This window comes from Arachis ipaensis, chromosome B10, assembly GCF_000816755.2.
Source record: "Arachis ipaensis cultivar K30076 chromosome B10, Araip1.1, whole genome shotgun sequence".
Lineage (NCBI taxonomy): Eukaryota > Viridiplantae > Streptophyta > Magnoliopsida > Fabales > Fabaceae > Arachis > Arachis ipaensis.
In genome coordinates this window covers 124,868,759-124,888,695 of record NC_029794.2, presented here as the reverse complement: position 1 = coordinate 124,888,695, position 19,937 = coordinate 124,868,759, and the positions used below count along the sequence as shown (strand labels likewise).

Genomic DNA, 19,937 nt, shown 5'->3' with positions numbered 1-19,937 from the left:
ATAATATATTAAATATTTAAAAAATTAATATTTTTATTTTGACTCTTTGAAATATCTTTAGAAAATTATTTAGCTAAATCTTTGCTGGTGTTTCATAAACATTTATAATTAGTTATTTTAGTAGTTTATAGTTATTTTGAAGACATATTTTAAGAATCTAATAATAAAAAATATTTTTGTTTTATAATACTTTTAAAATGCATCATTAAAACACGTTAGTAAAACATAATATTTAAAATCCAGGCAACAAAGGGAAATTCAGGTGAATTTTCCTTCAGATGGTGACTCTTGGGAGTGTTGTGAAGCCAACCAATCCCCATTCAGGTCGGCAATTTCAAGGAGACGTGAGAAGACTTTGGTTCTTGCAAGTCAGCAAAAATTTTTTGTTTAGATCAGCGTTGTCATGGGCTTTGATAAAGAAAGGATAAAAGCATGCGAGGACTTTATGATTGAAGTTGACAATTAGTTAGATTTAAAATTAAATAATAAATAATTAATTCGAAGAAGAAAATTATAGAAGCTAATCAGGCCTAGTGTCTTTGGTGCCTTTTACCAGAGTGACTGAGTGTATAGCCTCTGACAAAAATATATCTGGGTGTATATGTTATCTTATCTGAAAGTGCCTTTATATATGTTTGGGTTTTAGCGGCATCCGGCATTTTTGAAGACCCTGACATAGAGACATAGAAAAAACGGGCTTATTGTCATCATGCGTAGTAAGGGTTATTAAATGTCATATTGTGTGTGGGCTAAAATCCAGTTTCAATATTAAAAAAACACATATCCTATTGTGAAATTAAACTATGTAGAGACCAATTGTTGCTATTGAAAAAAATAGTCGTTAGTGGTATCTCTATTTTCTCTCCATACATCTCATACACAACCAGCCTCCTCTGCCCATGACCGGCAACGAGCGGCCGGAAAGGGCCCACAATGAGCTACTGCAACCACCGCAAGATCATGAGAACCCACTGTGCATCAACAAGAAGATTAGGAAAGGAGAAGAAGGTTACTCGGGGACCTAAGCTCTTATCCCTCGACATGAAAACTGGATGGATGACAACGAAGGAAATTATGGAACGAGATATTATGTGAACATAATGATTGGAGTAGAAGCCATGTCCAATGATGACATGTCAGATTCAAAGAAGAAAGATATGATGAGTGACCAGGAGAAAATACCAGAAATAACAGAAACAAAAGGAAAAGGAAAAAAGAAATAATCAGAAGAAGTAATTGTGGTAGATATGGTTGAAGGACTATTTAACTTTATCATCAACGATACAGTTAAAAAAGAACTCTGAAAATCGTAGTGGAAATCCATAATAGTCAAACTAATGGGAAGAAAAATTGGTTATGCAGCCATGAAGAGGAAAATAGAAACTCTATGGGGGAGATTTGGTACAGTAAATGTTATTAACCTGGGCAATAACTTCCACCTGGTTATGTTTTACGCTGAAGATGATTTAGATCACGCCCTCCTTGAGGACCTTTGGAAAATATATGACCACTACTTGGCGGTAAGACTCTGGGAACAAGATTTTAATCTACTGCTCACTACTATTGCTAAGATCACAGCGTAGATAAGACTCCTGGGATTGCCCTTTGAACTCTATAATGAGAAGATTTTGAGAAAAATTGGAGATTTGACAGGAAGAACATGCAAGATAGACTATAATACTTCTCATTTATGCAGAAGAAAGTTTGCCAGGCTAGCGTTGAAGTCGATCTAACCAAGCCACTGCTAGGGAGGTATAGGTGAATGGAAAAGTCTATCAAGTTGAATATGAAAGTATCTACCAAATATGCTTCACATGTGAAAAAGTGGAACATGAACAAAAAGTACTATGCCATATGGAGGGAATTAAGGGAAGCAGAACATCAGCAACAAAAGACAGAAGAGGAAAGAGGAAAACAACTAGAAGACAACATGAAAAAAAGGGCAGAGACACTAGAGAACGAAAAAAGAAATGAGAACACAGAGACAATAGAAATTTTAGCAACAAAGGAAAAAGAATCAAATAACTATGGGTCATAGATGGTTGTCCAAAGACAAAGAAGAGAGAGAAAAGAGGCAAACAAGGATGGAGCTGGTCTAAGTCATTCAAAAGAGAAGGAAAACAAGAAGCACAATATATCTAGATATAGTGCGTTGGAAATAGAAGAACCAGAAAATAACAGCAGGGATAATGAGGAAGAGGGGAATCAAGCGAACAATAATAGAAAAGTTACAGGGCCAAAAGAACAGATGCAAAAAGAAGAAAAGATAGCTCAACCAAGTAAAACTCACAGAGAAAGGAATCAGATAGCAACCAACAGGAACAACAACAAAGAACAGAACCAGAAGCAAAACCAGCAAATACAAAAAGAAAAAAATCATATCAACAAAAGGAAAAGAAACACACAAAGGAAAAAGCAGCAGCTAGAACAAAAAAAAACAAAATAGTCAACTGTAGAAAAAACTGGAATAGAAATGACGATGCAACACAAAACCAAGCACAAAAAGAAAATGTTATGGAAGCAGAAGAAACACAAGATAATAAAGAGAATGAACCCCCCGATCCGAGAGAGACAAAACAGAAAATTAAAGCTTCTAGGAATATAGAGATGCATAAGGATATAGAAGATCTTATAATGGGGGTAGGCTTTGAAAACCCCAGGACTAGTGGTTTGGAAGGAGCTGAAGCTCCGGACATGCAGCTAAATTAGATATGCCTTTTATCCCCTTGTTTTTTTTAATGATTATAATGTCTTAGAATATTAGAGGTGCAGCTAGTTGTGCTTTTAGACGGACCTTAAAAGAGTTCCTTAGACGATACAACCCGGATATTATCATACTTTTGGAGATCAAAGTTAGTGGAGACAATGCGAGAAGAATTATACAAGGTTTGGGATTCAACAACGTCATCATAAAAGAGACGCAAGGCTTCATTGGTGGAATTTGGATTTGCTGGAAGGATAGTACTCTTTCCATTACTCCGCTGGAAACAAATCAATAGTTTATTCATACAATAATCTAAGTGCAGAATGAAGAACTTTAGTGCCTTACAGCAATTTATGCTAGCCCTCAACCAAGCAATAGAAGGATTCTCTGGTCGGATATTGACAGAATTACTAGAAATATAAATGAACTGTGGCTTTTAACTGGGAATTTTAATGAAATAAAAGACTGTACGGAGAAGAAAGGAGGTAGCCCCATTGATAAGAGAATGTGTAGGAATTTTGCTAATTGGATTAACAGATGTGGTTTAGTGGATTTGGGTTTTGTTGGCACAAGATTCACTTGGAGAGGACCTCAGTGGAAATGATATGATAAAGTTTTTAAAAGATTAGATAGAGCTCTATCAAATCCTTCCTGGAGAACTAGGTTTTAAGAAGCAGTGGTCAAAGTCCTTCCAAGAACCACTTCAGACCATTACCCTTTGCTAATCAAAGAGGAGGAAGAAAGCAACTGCAGGAGTGGAAGACCTTTTAGATTTGAAGCTATGTGGTCCTTGCATCCAAATTTCAAGCCCTTTTGGAAGAGCACTGGAGAGAAGACAACAGACTTATCCAGAATCTAAACAGTCTAAGAAGAGATCTCAACAAATGGAATAAGGATATTTTCGAAAATATTATCAAATAAAAAAGAAGATTGTTAAATAGAATCAATGCCATTCAAAGGAGCGAAAGTTACGAAAAAAATACGTTTTTGGATGACTTGGAAGTAAAACTCAAGAGAGAGCTTGAGGAAATACTAGATAAAGAAATTTTTTGGCTCTAAAAATCAAGAGAGCAATTGGTGGTGGAAGGAGATAGAAATACCAAATTCTACCACAATAAGGCTATCATAAGAAGAAGGAAAAACAAGATTCTCAAGCTAAGAAATGCAAGAGGAAATTGGATTAAAGAAGACCAAGATTTAAAGGAACATGTTTTTGAATTTTCAAAAGTCTCTATCAAAAACAGGTAAATACCACTCCTTTCACCTTAGAAAAAATTATAGTGCCTAACTTGGATCCTTTGGATTGCAGGATGATGGAGAGAACGACAACGAATTGTGAGATCAAGAAAGCACTTTTCAACATAGGATCTTTCAAAGCTCCAAGAGATGATGGATACCCAGCTGTTTTCTTAAAAAATAATTGGAATTTATTAAAACATAAAAGTCTGTGACTATATCAGAGATTGTTGGAGGAACCTTACCTTGTTAAAGGTGTCTAACTCAACCCTTATTTCACTCATCCCGAAGATACAACACCCAGAGTTTATCTCTCAGTTTAGGCCAATTGCTCTTTGCAATGTCAGGCTGAAAATTTTGACAAAGATCATTATGCAGAGGCTAAAACCCCATCTAAACTACAGAATCAGGCCCAATCAATCTAGTTTTATACCTGGCAGGAAAATTCAAGATAATATCATGATTGCAAAGGAGATTATGCATTCTATGAAGAAGATGAGAGGGAAAAAAATTACACGGCTATCAAAGTTGACTTAGAAAAAGTCTACGATAGAATTAATTAGGATTTCATGCAGGAAAGACTACAAGAGTTAAAGCTCCCTATAAAAATTATTGACATTGTTATGCAGAAAGTCAGATCAGTCAACTATAGTATTCTTTGGAACGGAAGCAAGACGGAGATATCTATTCGTTATCTATTCATTATCTGCATGGATAAACTATCACATTATATAGAGCATGATGTGCATTGTGGAAATTGGAACCCTTTTAGAGTTGGATGAGAGAGGATGGAGATATCTCACCTAATGTTCGCAGATGATCTACTACTCTTTGCGGAAGCTTCAGAGGACCAAACTGAGATAATTAGCACGGTTTTGGAAAATTTTTGCAAGGCCACTGGATTAAAGATCAATGCAAACAAATCCTCCATAGTTTTTTCAAAAAATACACCAACTCGGACAAGACAAAGAATTAAGAAAAAAACTAGTAATAGGGAGAATTCGACTCTTGGAAGATATTTAGGAGCCATGATCAACAACAATAGGGCAGGAAAAGAAAATTACAAGGAAATTCTTGAAAGGGTCCAAGGTAATTGATGAAGGGATGAAAATCCAAGTGCTTATCACTTGCCGGCAGGATCACTTTAGCACAGTAAACTTTGATATACAGCATACAAGAGTTCCAAAAACTGTTTGTAATGAAATAGAAAAGATTCAAAGAGGATTTATTTGAGGAGATTATGGGCAAAGGAGGAAGTTACATACCATTAGCTAGAAAATCATTTGCACACCAAAACATGAAGGAGGATTAGGATTCAGAAAACTAAGCCTGATGAATGATGCCTTTCTCATAAAACTAATTTGGCAACTAAGAGAGAACCCAAATATACTGTAGGCTAGAATCCTAATTCAAAAGTATTGTAACGGAGAGAGTAACATAAGCAATTTTAGTACCAAGAGTGGAGACTCTGACTTGTGGAGAAAAATTATGAAGATTTGGCCAACTTTCCAAGAGCACACAATAAGATACATTGGGGATGGCAGCACAACTCTTTTTTGGAGGGACAACTGGGTGAGGAGCAGAAGCCCTCTTCTGGAACAAGCTAAAAAGAGTGTCAGGGAAACAGAGAGCAGAGTTAGTGAGTGGATAAATGAAGATGGAGACTGGAACAGAGATAAACTTCTGGAATACCTACCTGAAGACACCACAATGCGAATTCTTGCCCTTCCACCACCTAATCAGAACAGTGGGAAAGATAGAGATTGTTGGATGTACTCAGAAGATGGAGAATTCTCTGTAGCAAGCACATACAAAGCTTTATCAAATTGGACAAAATCCACCACAACCAATTGGAGCGGGATATGGAAATGGCATGGACCTCAGAAAGCCAAGATTTTTATCTGAAAAGCTAAATACAACAGAATCCTTACCAATCAGAGGAAGGCAAAGATGTTTGGAAGCAGCGAAAAATGCCAATTCACAAGAAGACCTTTTGCATGCGTTAAGAGACTGCCTTAAGGTCTCCAGTACTTGGGCGTAATTAGTTCGGCCAGAGGCTCTTCAACTTTTTTTTCAGGCTAACAGGGAAGAATAAATGGATACAAACATGACTAACCGATTTGTAAGCAACCCAGTTCAGAATTGGATGGATATCTTTATGATATCATGCTGGAAGATGTGGAACTGGAGAAATAAAGAGATGCATGATCAACAATATAAAAGACTCCACCGCACTTGAAAGTTTTGAAGAAATTTGAGGAAGTCAAAGAGGCTTTTCGAAGAAGACAAGAGAATGGGTTAAGTAAGAACATGGAAGTGAGACAAATCAAGTGAGTACCATCAGAACATGAGTGGATGATGCTGAACATAGATGGCACATCACAGGGAGCTTCAACAGGGCAGGATGTGGCGGGTTGGTGATAGATGGAAGGGGAAATGGGTAGCTGATTTTTCTTATAACATCGGAAAATGTTCAGCCTTTGAGGCGGAGCTATGGGGTATTAGAAAATGATTGGAGCTAGCTTGGACATTGGGCCTGAAGAAAGTGAAAGTGGAATGTGACTCCAAAGCAGTTGTGGATACTATCAACAGCCAAAAAATCTCCTGGGCGACCCAAACGTGCTCATTAGAGAAATCAGTAGATGAAAACAGAGAAACTAGAGAATTTTTTGTAAATATTTATAGAGAGAGCAACAGATGTGCAGATTGCATGGCACGCAAAAGTTTGAATCTAAACCTAGGATTCTACTTTTGAGATATACCTCTGTGTTTACTAGCTCATGATGAACAAGGGGTATCTCTGCTTCGTCTTAATCTGTAATTTAGTTTTTTTTTGGGCCCTCAGCCCCAGTATAATACCAAAAAAACGATAGATTAAAAAATTATTAACCAAAAAAAGATTGATAAAAAAAATATAAAAATTGAAATTAGGACAATTCAAACCAACCAACCTTTTAAACAACTCTAATTAATAAATATTTATTTTATATTTTAAAAAATTAAGAATTGAATGACCACTAATCAATATTTATCCTAATTTTATTTTCATTCACTCCCTAAAATCCCTAATCTCTCTCTCTCCCAAGCCCCACGCTGCCCTCTCTCCAATTCGTTCGTCGCGCCTCCACCATAACCCCCACGCTGCGCCGTCCTCTCGCTAAAGACCGCAACTGCTTCGTTCGTCGTGCCTCCATCTTAATCTCCACCTTAATTTATTTGCAGTTCCATATTTTAATATGATTTGTGTAAGCTAATTTGCATAACAGCATACTCATATTAACTTCTTAGATTAGAACAATCGAAAAGCATTGCACTGTGCTTGTATCCAAAATCCAAGATTCTGAACTTTATGTTCGAGTTGATTCTGTATTTGCTTTGCGTTCTTTCATCGAAGCTTGCAAAGGTGGTACCTTTTTTTTTCCTTTTTAGTTTCAGTACTTCATTCTATGTGGTTGATATTATTTATACTTAATCTATTTTTCTATGTTGTTGCAGATTTTAATAAAATCCGTTCTATTCTTCCTCAGCTCCTTGATGGTATGTGTCTGAAAATTTTGTCTTTAATATTAATTTGTCTTACTGAACAAGCAGTGCTGAATTGAATTTTTTATAAAATTTTTCAAACTCATAGATGAGGTTGAGAATGAGAACCTTGTATTTACTTTGGAGACAGTTATGGACAAACTTTGGAAAGAAACGGCACTAAAAGACATACCCATAAAATATTTCAACATCAACATATACTAATCCAACAAAAATCATGTAAAAATGATAATTAACATACTTAACATGAACAAAATGAATTAAACTAAAAAACATGAACAAGTATTCATATAATATGAACAATGGAACATAACATAAAAACAAATTTAACTTAAAGACCTAAACACAGTATAGCCGGAGATTCTAATTTCATCGATTGAAATCCATGTGATACTATACTTATAACAAGATCATGCAAGATACATAAATAAGTACTAATCAAGAAGGTCACTCACTAGCAGATTCACAGCAGTGGGACTTGCTAGTTACTCGACGACGCAGGTAGACATCAGCCGCAGCGTGTGTTGAGGCAAAGCAATGGGAGCTGCCGTCGGGGGTATGCTGGATGGATGGATGCATCTTTAAAGGGGGGCCGACGGCGACATGCAGCAGAGGCGGCAGCACTAGGGCAACTGCGCAGAGGAACTCGCGAGGGTTGCTGTCTGGCAGTCCGGCGGCATTGACTACCGTTGATGGCGGCGACCGTCGAAGACTGCACAGAGGAGAGGTTGCGTGGCGCTAAAGGGGAAGAGTTGGGGGATGTGGCTGCACGATAAAAGTGTGGTCATTTAGGTTTACAATAGTAAATGAGTGACATTAGAATTAATCCAAGTTAATTTGGTAAGTGGCTTTTTGAATGAAATGGACTTTGGGATCCAACCAATGAAAGTTGGCAAAAGTTAGCAGGACCACTGTTGTTGACATAGCAGAATTATTTTCTGAATTCAATTGATTGAATTCAATGTCACACCTTTTAGTTCAGTGAGATTAACAATTCTCTCTCCATTCTTTGTTTTGATATCTTTTTTCTCCAAAATCCAAAAATTCAGTATGGGTGTTGTTGGTGGTGTGTGGTTGTCGTTGGGGATGGTTACTGTCTCTCTGTCTATCCTCTGTTCAATGTACCCATCTTATCGGTGTGTTCGTCTCACTTTTTCACCCATGCATCTGTTTTAGGTTCCTCAACCGCACAATCTTCGATTGTCTAATCCGTCGTTGTTGGTATGTTGTAAGATTTTTCTCCTATTGTTATATGTCTTGAGTGTTTCGTTTCATTATTTTGTTTTCCTCATTGTTTTTATGAGATATTTTTTGTTGTATCAGGCTGTATTATTAAGCCACTAATTTCTTTATATTTTTTCTGGGTTCTTACATGTCGATTCACCTGATATTGTAGCTGAGCTGATGGAGATCGGATCTGAAGAGGCCAAAGCTTTTTTATTCTGGTAAGTGCTATCGGTGTTTGCACAGATCGCACTGAGACCATTTGTTATGCGTTCACGGTATTTCATGATTCATTCTTTCATTCTATTTTTTAGATTTGGTTATAGTTGCTTCATGCCTTTTGGTATTAGCAGAAGGCAGCAGTATAGGAACTCTTTGGGGTTTCCTTCTTTCCCAAGTACAACACCAAGTCTGAAATTGACCGAAAGAAATGAATGCCTTAGCGAGCCTAACGTCCGTTGGAGGGATTTTAAGGCTCGTGTTAAGTCTATTTCTCCAGCTTTTGATAAGAGAAGTAGTGATACAGAAATCATTCGCATTGATCAATCGGAAAATACTAATAGCACTTCTATCCAGCTTGACGGTCTCGAGCCTCCTTTGCGCCGCCTTCTTCATAGAAGCCGCCGGGTTGACCCCAAAGGCCGAATTCTATGGTAGAGAATTGAATAATAAATTGAGCCATGAGAGACCTTATTAAGTATTGCAAAAGAAAGGGCCTGCTGATAGAGCTGGGCGGGGAGGCGTGACTAGTTATCAGGTCAGAGAGAGGCCTGGCCCGTAAACTGGCCCCTTCCAAATTAAAAACCCTTATTTCATAAGGATTTTTTACGTGGGATATGCCGATGACTTACTACTGGGAATCGTGGGTTCCGTAGAGCTTCTCATAGAAATACAAAAATGTATTGCGCACTTCCTACAATCCGGCCTAAACCTTTGGGTAGGCTCTGCAGGATCAACAACAATAACTGCACGGAGTACGGTAGAATTCCCTGGTACGGTCATTTGGGAAGTCCCTCCGAGGACGACTCCCAAACAATTCTTGCGAGAGCTGGAGAAGCGTCTACGGGTAAAGCACCGTATCCATATAACTGTTTGCCACCTACGCTCTGTCATCCATTCCAAGTTTAGGAACCTAGAGAATAGTATCCCGATCCAACAGCTGACGAAGGGGATGAGCGAAACAGAGAATCTACTGGACGGAGTTCCACTAGCGGAGACTCTTGGAACTGCTAGAGTAAGAAGCCCCCAAGTAAGCGTATTCTGGGGGACCTTCCAACACATCTGGCAAGGATCAAGGGGGATCTCATTGCATAGCTCAGGTCGGAGCAACGCGCCATCGGATGTTCAAGACGCAGTCGCACGATCGGGCATGAGTGTCCGGAGGTTGTCATTGTATACTCCTGCGGTTCGGAAGGTGGCAGGGGGAGGGCACTGGGCGGGATCTATCAGTTACGAATTCCCCATACAAATAGAGGTGCCTATCAAAAAAGATACTGCGAAGGCTTCGGGATCGAGGTATCATTAGCCGAAGAAGAGCCAGGCCAATCCACGTGGCCTGCTTAACGAACGTCAGCGACAGAGACATCTTAAATTAGTCTGTCGGCATCCCGATAAGTCCTTTGTCCTACTACAGGTGCCGCGACAACCTTTACCAAGTCCGAATGATTATCGACCACCAGATCCGCTGGTCTGCAATATTCACCTTAGCCCACAAGCACAAATCCTCAGCGCGGAATATAATCCCCAAGTACTCCAAAGACTCAAATATAATAAATCAAGAAGGTGGTAAGACCCTTGCAGAGTTCCCCAACAGCATAGAGCTTGGGAAGCATGGACCCGATCAAGATCCGAACAGCAAGGAGCACTCCACTACAAGTCTAGTCGTTTTTTTTTCTATTAGTTTAGTTGCGATGCGGACAGACATTTACTTATGAGATTAGTTGAGTAGGCTTGCGTTAGTTGTCTGCAAAAAGATAGCTAGTTTTGGGGCTTTCGACATAAATCAAAAAGCCTATCCGGCTTGGCTTCGCTATCACTCATGACTTGTATTGTAGTCTGCCTGGAATGCCTTTGTAGTCTTTGTAATGCTAATGCTTTCTTCCTTCATTCATTTTCTTTTAGTTGCGGCAGCTTCCGCGCCAGCAAGATACAGATGGCGAAGCCAAAGCAATACTAAACAAGCGAAAAAAGCCCTTTCTATTCTATTAGTAAAGCCGAACCTTATTGAAAACTAAAGGCTAACGAGCAAAAAAACGGGAACATTGGTTCGAGGACCCGTTGGTCAAAGGAAAGGGGGGATCCTTCTTCCGGAGCGAAGCCGTATGATGCGAGTGTCTCACGTACGGTTCTTTTGAGAAGGATGTGATACCACCACCTATCAAGCCCGACGAGCGGTCCACAGAGCTGCATCCCTACTCACCTAGTCCATGCACATCACTCTCTCCAGGAGGTTGGCCGCCTATCCTAGATCTTCGCAGTTTCAAAGAGGATCCCGGGCTTGATCTTGTTTAGTATCAAGGTTTCTGTTTCTTTTGCTATATATATGGGTCCGCCCGGTTTAATATCAAAGTAATTCTGTTTCTTTTTCTATATATATGGGTCTGCGCAGCATTTCCACAATATCGTTATGATCAATTAATGGGACTTGGCCAGAAAGTGTTCTTGCCTCTATCATTAGCTCGGGTAGTCGCCGTTTCTGGTGTTTCAGTCACCTTTCCATGACTCCCTTAATTATGTGCTAGGAATTTCTCTCTTACTTGAGTAATAGGAAGCAGGCTAGTCCCCGAAAATGTCCGTTCACCTATCGTTGGGGATCAAAATCTTACTTGCTAAAACAGTACTTGTAGGATTGCATTTTCAAAACTTTTAGAGAAAGAGAGGAACCAGAAGCTATACATTCACCAATCACTATCCTTGCGGCTTCTATCTTTCTTGCTCTATCTATTAGACAACTACCACTGAATCTTCTGCATTCATAGAGTGATTTGCATAAAAAGAGGTGATGGGTACTCTTCTTATACCATGCTTACTGAATAAAGGAATAAACCATGTGTACTTCATGCCAAACAAACCTAAATACCCTTCAACAAACCTGAATACCCTTCTTTCCAGCATTCAGTCATTAACCATAGAACCATAGCTATAGCCTGCTTGCCACTTGCAAAGAAAGAGCTTTTTAGAGTAAAGTCAGGCAGTAAAACACAGACATGGCATGCAGAGAATCCGTTTTTACAACTGATTTTGTCAGACCTTATTCTGTAACAGCTCCTGAATGCTTTGCCTCCTCACTCCATATCAGCTAAAGCATAAGGGAGCGATCCCTACCATCCATATTACGATGGCTCTGGCTAACAATCTTAATCGCCTTCTCCTGCTCATCCACGGCCCTATCCTCTCGTATTCCCCCGTCTCTTACTCGCTCCTACTCCTATTCCCTACATATACTTACTCTTTGATTGCTGACTGGCTATTGCTAAGAAGAGAAGGCCATGAGAAGTAGGTTCTAGTGGCTGACACAATGGTTACCGTAGAACAACCAAGTCCTGTGTCTATTCTTCATCCTGCATTCTACAGGTAAGACCCACCATCTCCAGTGAGAAAGAGATCAAACATCTCAGATGATTTAGGTATTCAACTTTTATTTCATCATGGATAATCTTAAGTTCATTGTCAGACTAATTATTCAAGCTAATACCCTTGGTGGCATTACAACAACTCAAGAAAAAAGTTCGAGTTACATTTTAATTCTCTTCAAATTTTCTCATACAGGTGAAGAAGTTCTAAGTGCCGATGAAGACAGTGAGGCGAACTCTGTTAATCTTTCCTTTATCGAACAAAACAAAAGCTAACTTCATCATTCATGAAGAGACTCGAATACACGGAATTTCATTCAAATTATTCAAGATATCAAATCAAAATGATGAGAAACTCACCAATTTCAGTGACAATAAATGACCATAAATATATAGCAGAAATCCTGCTAGCATCAGGTATTTTTTGGCGGACACACCTCAAGCAAGATTTCTCATTCAACAGGTTACTTGATTAACCCAAAGTTATTCTTTGCATTAGAATAAATGAAAACAAGGGTTATGCTGTGGTGCTGAAACAAAATTTTTTCAGCATCTATTGAAATGAGGTGGTGATAAAGAGAGTTAGACACGTGTTAGTGTTGTTGTTGCAGGAGCAGACACAAACGCAGAGTAACACAGTGGTACAGGAATTTTGTTGGAAGTATTTGTTAATAGTTTAATGAAGATAATTTTTTTATTGGTTTTTGTTATCATTAGACATGGACATGCTTATTTTATTTTATAGTTGAACCCAGTTATTTGAAAAATGAATAATTGATAAAAAATTATTTTGGGCCATAATAATAATAATAATAATAATAATAATAATATAATATCATACATAATAAAATATTAATAAAAATATTTTGTATCACTTTTTTAATTAAAAATACTAAAACTTTAATATTTATTGTATATAATCTTTTAAATTAAAAAATTTATTTTTGCTAGTATTTTGTGATTTGATAATTTTAATATTCTCTTTTTTTATAAAAAATTAAAGAGCATAAAAAATACAAAGTAATTAATGAGTCATTCAAAGTTTAAAAGAATAGTAAATTTTTAAGAAAATAAAACTAAAAGAAGAATATATATAGGATTTAAAAACAACGATAATTCATATTAATAAATTGATTGAAGGCTAAAATTATATATATGTCCTGAATAAAAATTAGTTATATGTCTATTCTATGTTAATGTATGTTATTCTATTCACATAATTTAATTTGCATGGCCAAAAAAAAAAAAGAATGCAATATATGAAAATTATAGGTGTACATCTATAAATGATTTTATGACTACTAGCTAAACAATAGAAGAAGATTTTAGATTAACTTCAATATTATTTAATAAATCCTTTGAAACAAAATTATCCTCACATAAAAATTAGAAACTCGTTTACTCATTACAATATTAGATTTGACATTTTGAAATATTAGGTTTTAGTAGAAATTTTTTAATTTAAAAGATTGTATACAATAAATATTAAAATTTTAGTATTTTTAATTAAAAAAATGATACAAAATATCTTTATTAATATTTTACTATGTATGATATTATTTAGAATTTAGGGTTAAGAAATTAGTGTTTATTGTTGATAAAATAGAAAGTGTGATTTATAATTTTGAATTTATGAGTTAGCATTTATAGTTAAAGGTTATTTATTTAGTATTTTTTATTTAGGTTTGTAGTTTAGTGTTTATGGTATAAAATTTGAGTTAGGATTTAGAGATTTTGGATTGAGGGTTAAAGCTTAGAGTTTGTTGTCGAAAATTTAGGGAGTTTAGGATTTAGCAACTAGAGTTTATAATTTTTCGAACACATATTATTATTATTATTATTATTATTATTATTATTATTATTATTATTATTATTATTATTATTATTATTATTATTATTATTATTATTATTATTATTATTATTATTATTGATTAATGGTTCAATTTTGGAATAACTTATCCAGCTACAAAATGAAAATAGCATGTTCATGTCCAATGACAACAAAAACCAATAAAAAAGGTTATCTTTATTTAATTATTAATAACTACTTAATATTTCCAATACAATTCCTGCTACTACTGCTGTTCTGTAATTTGTGTCTCCTCCTGCAACAATAATACCAATACGTGTCCAACTCTCCTTGTCACCACCTCATTTCAGGTGTTAAAAAAATTTTGTTTCAGCACCGTAGCACTCGCCATGAAAACAAACAAGAAGGATTTTAACAGTGGCAAGATTATTAGTCCAGAGCAAATGCAAAGAAAACTCATAATTTGATGTGGTTAATGACATTCTTGTTCAAACATCATTTTTGGAGGGTTCTTATACTCAGTGTCGCCTAACATACCAGCTACCAGGTAGAAACCTACAGGGGAAGCAGCTTTTGGACGAGGTATGCACAGAAATAGGCCAGTTACAACATCAGAAAAAGAATCATAACTGCCCATTGAGGATGAGAATTTGACAAGTCTCTTATGGGGGGCAGATTTGAATTTGATGCATCACCCAAATGTTGTGTTGGATATAGTCATATAGAGAGGTTGATCTTTAAAGATTTGATAACTTAAGTTGTTAGAGGAGAATTAGCAAACAGTGCTGGTAAAGGATTTGAGTTTCACCCTTGTTCATGAGTTCATAAATACATGCAGAAATAAAAGATTATGCATATCAGTATCTAGTAAACATTTTGAACCAAGTTGATAGAGTCTAACCTCTTTGCTTCCATCAAATAAATTTGGCAAACCTTTAATTCCGCATAATATCCAGGGTGTTTCCAATTGCTCACACAATAACATGAACCTCGGAGATATCTATTCCACTCTTAAAGCCTTACTACAAATCGAAGCTAAAATGTTATTCTTAACAAACTCATCCTAGATACATGAGCAGCCCCGCAACCAACGTCCTGAGAAATCATTCTGCCTCCCAACAAACATGCTACCTGATTGAGATTTCACATACTCAGGAGGCAAACAACAAAAAGTATTCCGACCTAAAATTGGCCAGGGACCAGACGTGGCCTTAAACGTGTACTCTCAACGTGTAAAAAATGGTCCCAGTTAATAAAATATGCATTAATAACAAAATAGAACAAATGTACATAGTATTCATAGTTTACCAATATTGCAAACGAATTTCTCTAGGATAATTTGAACATTATAGAACATGTTTACTCTGTAGAGAACAGAATCTTGCGGTGTAGGAAGAACTTTTTCTTTTCCTTGACGGTTTTAAACAAATGGTAGAACCATTTCCATAAAGATCCTGCCAGCCAATAAAAGATTAACAAAAATTCATCTATATTAATAAGTTAATTTTAGCATATGCATAACTAAAATCAATTTGACACCATTATCTATTAATATCTAGAAACTACACGACACATTATATCACATTATGTATACATGAAAATAAATTATAGGTTTTTTGTCCTAATATTAGAAAATACCACTAAAATTTAATTTGACGCTAACGTTTTCAATTATATTTTCAAGTGTGATAAAATTATCCCTAAAATTTTAAATTTTATCCCTATCATTTTACGGGAAATTATCATTCAGTATAATTTTGAGACAAATCTGAAAAGACAAAATTAAATATAACTAAACAATTTAATTAATTAAGAATTAAAAGTATACTATACCTAAATTATATAATCTAAAGAAAAAATTTAGTTATAAATTGAAATGTATGTCTCATGGCCAGTCCCAAATGGTAAAGGCGGCGACGCCGCTCCACAAGGCAATGGAATATGAGACAGCCCCCGGCGGAGATGCCACCCGTTAGGGCGACACCGTCGACGCCGAAGAGCATTGATTTCTGACGGTTACTTGAGAACTATGCAAACACCAATTAAGTTTGCTCTCAATTATGTATGAGACTCCTTCGGAGAAATCTCCCGTCAATAAAATTTTCCAAAATTTCTTAACAAAAACATAATAAAACTAAATAAATTTGTAGTTTCTGCTCAGTGAAGAATTATCATTCTCATTGACTTTTGAAAAATCTCTGAAGTCTGACATGTGAATTTTATTCTTAGTTCGTCACAGCAGAACACGAATCTATTATTCACTTTCAGCTGAAAATTTCAACAGAACGAAAAACAAAATCAACAATTGTGGTTAGAACAATATAGCAGATTAGCAGTAGCTCTCATACGCAATAAAATTTCTGCTCATACGTTAAATCGGAATAGCGTATACTGCAATGTATGCAAGAAATCACAGAGCAACCGCTAATTGAAGGTTCAGAATAGTTGAATTTGAGATATAAAATTCAAAACCCTAAGATTTGGGAAAAAAGGGAAATAAGTTTTGTTATTTCGCTAATAGAGATCAGAGATTGGAAAAAGATGTCGGTCACGGTAATTCAGAAACACGGACCAATATAAAAATCATCATGTCTCTTAGCTTTCAATTCATGAAAACAAAATTTAAAAAAATAATAATAATAAAAAAGAAGCTGAATAGGAGAAACAAAAGATGCGAGTGAATCATCAGAGACTTAAATACAGGTAATCATGGATTGAATCCATTTCATATTGTTGCAGTTTTATTTTCTCATCACTTGATTGAAAACAAACACACGATTAAGAAAGAAGCGAAATAGAGTAACCTAACGAAGATGAATGGTAAGAGTAGGTGATCTAACAGAGAAATATGGAGGAACGAAAAAAGCATAACCTGGAGGCAGTGATTGTAACCAGATGCTGCATCGGTTTATAAAGAGGATTTCGACGGCAAAGTAGAACGTAGAAACCCTAAACATGGAAAGGGGTGACTGGGTTATGGGCCTGGTCAAAAACCATTTCTAAGCTTTGTTTCTATTCAGTTCATAAAACATTAACAGCCCAATTTTCCAGCCTATTTAATATCTTTTTATGTTTGTATAAGTATAGAAAATTAATTTTTAATTAGTCAATTTTTTTATTATAAAATTATTTTTTTGTCCTTTTTTTTTAGATTTCAGATTTATAATTAAAATTTAAAATTCAAAATAAAAAAATAATTTCAAACAAATTAGTAAATATTAGTCAAAAAATTGTATTTGTTTCAAGTAAAAAAATGAAAAACCTATAGAATTATTTACTTTTAATTTTTACTAACACATTGTTAAATTGATCATCCAAAAAAATCCATGTAAAATAACAATGATAATATCGGCATATAACATGATACATAGCAACATGGATGTAAATAGTACAACTTCTTCACCAACAACATTTTATACAAATCAAGACATATAATAATACTGACATAGCGAGTTTAAGGTTTTGTTTTTCATAACACTTCTTATGAAGAGAAAAAAAATACAAGTGATTGAGTGTTTAAAAGCTGCAAAAGTGGAAGAAACTGTTTTTTCAAAAAGAGGAATGCTAGGCCCAGTAAATTTTGTGATTTGTATTCATTAAGTAGCTATTAATGATATTTTTAATGGTATGAGATTTCATTCAATTGTATAGAATTACTCACTTCTCTTTTGCTAATTATATACTGACTATAATTTAATAAAGTTGTTGCTCCTAGACTTTTTCTTTCCAAAAGTGAAACTTAGAAAAAAAAATGCAAAAAATGTGTTCCTTTTGTAGCAGGCAACAACTAATTAGTGCCAACAATTTCAACCAATAAAATCCAATACCCTTTTTAATGTCAACATTAGAATTGAACCACATATACAATTTCATTACTATATTTCAAACAATAACAAATATTAATTTGATTGACTCTGATGAAATCAACCACCACACATAACCAAGACTAATACATTAACAAATTAGTTCTTAAATTCATATCAAAATTCTATTCAGATTGGTACTTATCACCATTACCATTACCATTACCATTATTATCACCACCACCCAACCCATAAGGACAAAATGTTAACACATACTCTTTAGAAAAACAATTCGCCAAAGGAGTAGGTGTATCAAAGGCATAACTAAAATAATATGGACAAGCCTCCTTAAAAATGTTTGAGTACACATTAGGCTTGCACTTCTCTGGACTACCATATTCATTCCTACAACAGAAATTGTCAACATCAAAAGCCAAACAAGCACTTTTACAAGCCACAACTTCTCCTCGAGTGTTCAAAACCTCAAGCTCATGGGGGCAATAATTTTTTAACTCTTTTAAGCATCCTAGGATTGAACATTTAGGATCCTTGTTCTTTGCCATCACGGAAACTGGTATGTTATAGCCATCAACGAGGCTAACGTCATAGAAACTAGCCTTTTTCTCGCCCTGGAGCGAGAACTCGACTAGTGTTGCCGGGGGCGTGCCTATGAGCCCCTTGCAGGCTAGTCTTCCGTCGCAATCTCCAGTTTGGCATGCTGGTTTCCAATTCGAATTGAAGTTGCAACCTGTTCTAGCCCAAATTCTACCGTTCCATGTCAATGGTGCTATGATCTTTTGGGTTTGGTTTGGAGCAAGGTAGAATCCACCATCTGCTATTATTGGTTGGCCATTGTTTGGTGCTGTTGCTGGCCATATTGGAAAAGAACATTTATTGTGCACATAGAATGTTGCATTATGTGCTTCTATAACAATATTCCCTGCATTTATATATATTTTGTCATTTCAACAAACCAATAATTTTGCAAAATTTTTACATGTTGTAACATTAAAATAAATGGAAATCACTTAAATATACAGAGATTAACTTGATGTATGATGCATTAAGCTAATCCAAGTTAGTAATGTAAAATTATGCTAAAATGATAAAATCTATATCATAGATTATCCTAGTGTGTAATGCACAAAACTATATTCGAGGCATCATATTATTGTCTGAAACATAGTTATATGAGTTTACTAATTAGGTAACATACCATATACTAATTTACAATTCATTTACATACTAAAATGTCATAAATATATATTTTTATATACATATTTTAAATATGATGTATCATGTACCTATTCGCGTATCAAAACGTATTGCATTCTATATAACTATATTCTAAAGTAAAATATTCAATTACACTTTAGATTATAAGAGTATTATAAAACCAAACAAATTTGACAGGAAATAACATATATGTTTCTATTGTTTGGGGATAGTAGAGAGTTGAAATATGTAATTATTACCATAGAAAATGGAAGGGCAGATTATGAAGAAAAGCAAGGTGGAAATGGACTTTGGAAGCTGCATTCTGAATAAATTGGTATGAGTGCTGGAAAATGAACATGGAGCTAGTGAATGTCGTGTGTATATATATAAAAATGCGGTTGAAGATTAGGGAAAGGAAGCCAATGAAGTGTTTCTTCTTCAATTGTACTTCAAGATTTGATGTGGATATTCTTTAATTTACAGAAAAGCAAGAAGAATGATGATAATGGTGAACTTCAAGCATTGTATCATCGCTTGAAGAAAAGTAAAACAATGATTAAGGAGCTTCGATGAAATTGACACGTGCACACTAGAGTGAGAATGATGAAAATATTGCTTAGTGAGAGATTATTATCGTTATTTAATTTTGAGTAAACATCTAACTTGGTCGTCATTGTCTATTTTTACAAAAGAGAAGACAATTTCTGTTTAAAAAAAAAGAAGAGATACTTTGATTTTTAATTTTTTTTATTTTGAGACAATACGATTAAATTTTTTTTAAATAATAACAAAAATTAATTTTATGAGGATTTTATTTATAATATATA

The 19,937-nt window shown here is 35.3% G+C and overlaps 1 protein-coding gene, 1 long non-coding RNA gene and 2 pseudogenes across 2 annotated transcripts; 2 read left to right on the top strand and 2 right to left on the bottom strand.

Moving 5' to 3' along the window:
* Window positions 9,138-11,437, top strand: LOC107621456 (annotated as a pseudogene).
* LOC107621457 lies at window positions 12,045-12,913 on the top strand (annotated as a pseudogene).
* Window positions 14,285-17,048, bottom strand: LOC107624140. The gene is made up of 2 exons (XR_001616760.2): window positions 15,398-17,048; window positions 14,285-15,220 (listed from the first exon to the last, which is right to left on the bottom strand). It is a non-coding gene; the product is annotated as an uncharacterized LOC107624140 (long non-coding RNA).
* Window positions 17,930-19,655, bottom strand: LOC107621742 (thaumatin-like protein). The gene is made up of 2 exons (XM_016323751.2): window positions 19,368-19,655; window positions 17,930-18,832 (listed from the first exon to the last, which is right to left on the bottom strand). Exons 1-2 carry the CDS (start codon window positions 19,429-19,431, stop codon window positions 18,078-18,080), a joined length of 819 nt encoding a protein of 272 aa, XP_016179237.1. The 5' UTR covers window positions 19,432-19,655; the 3' UTR covers window positions 17,930-18,077.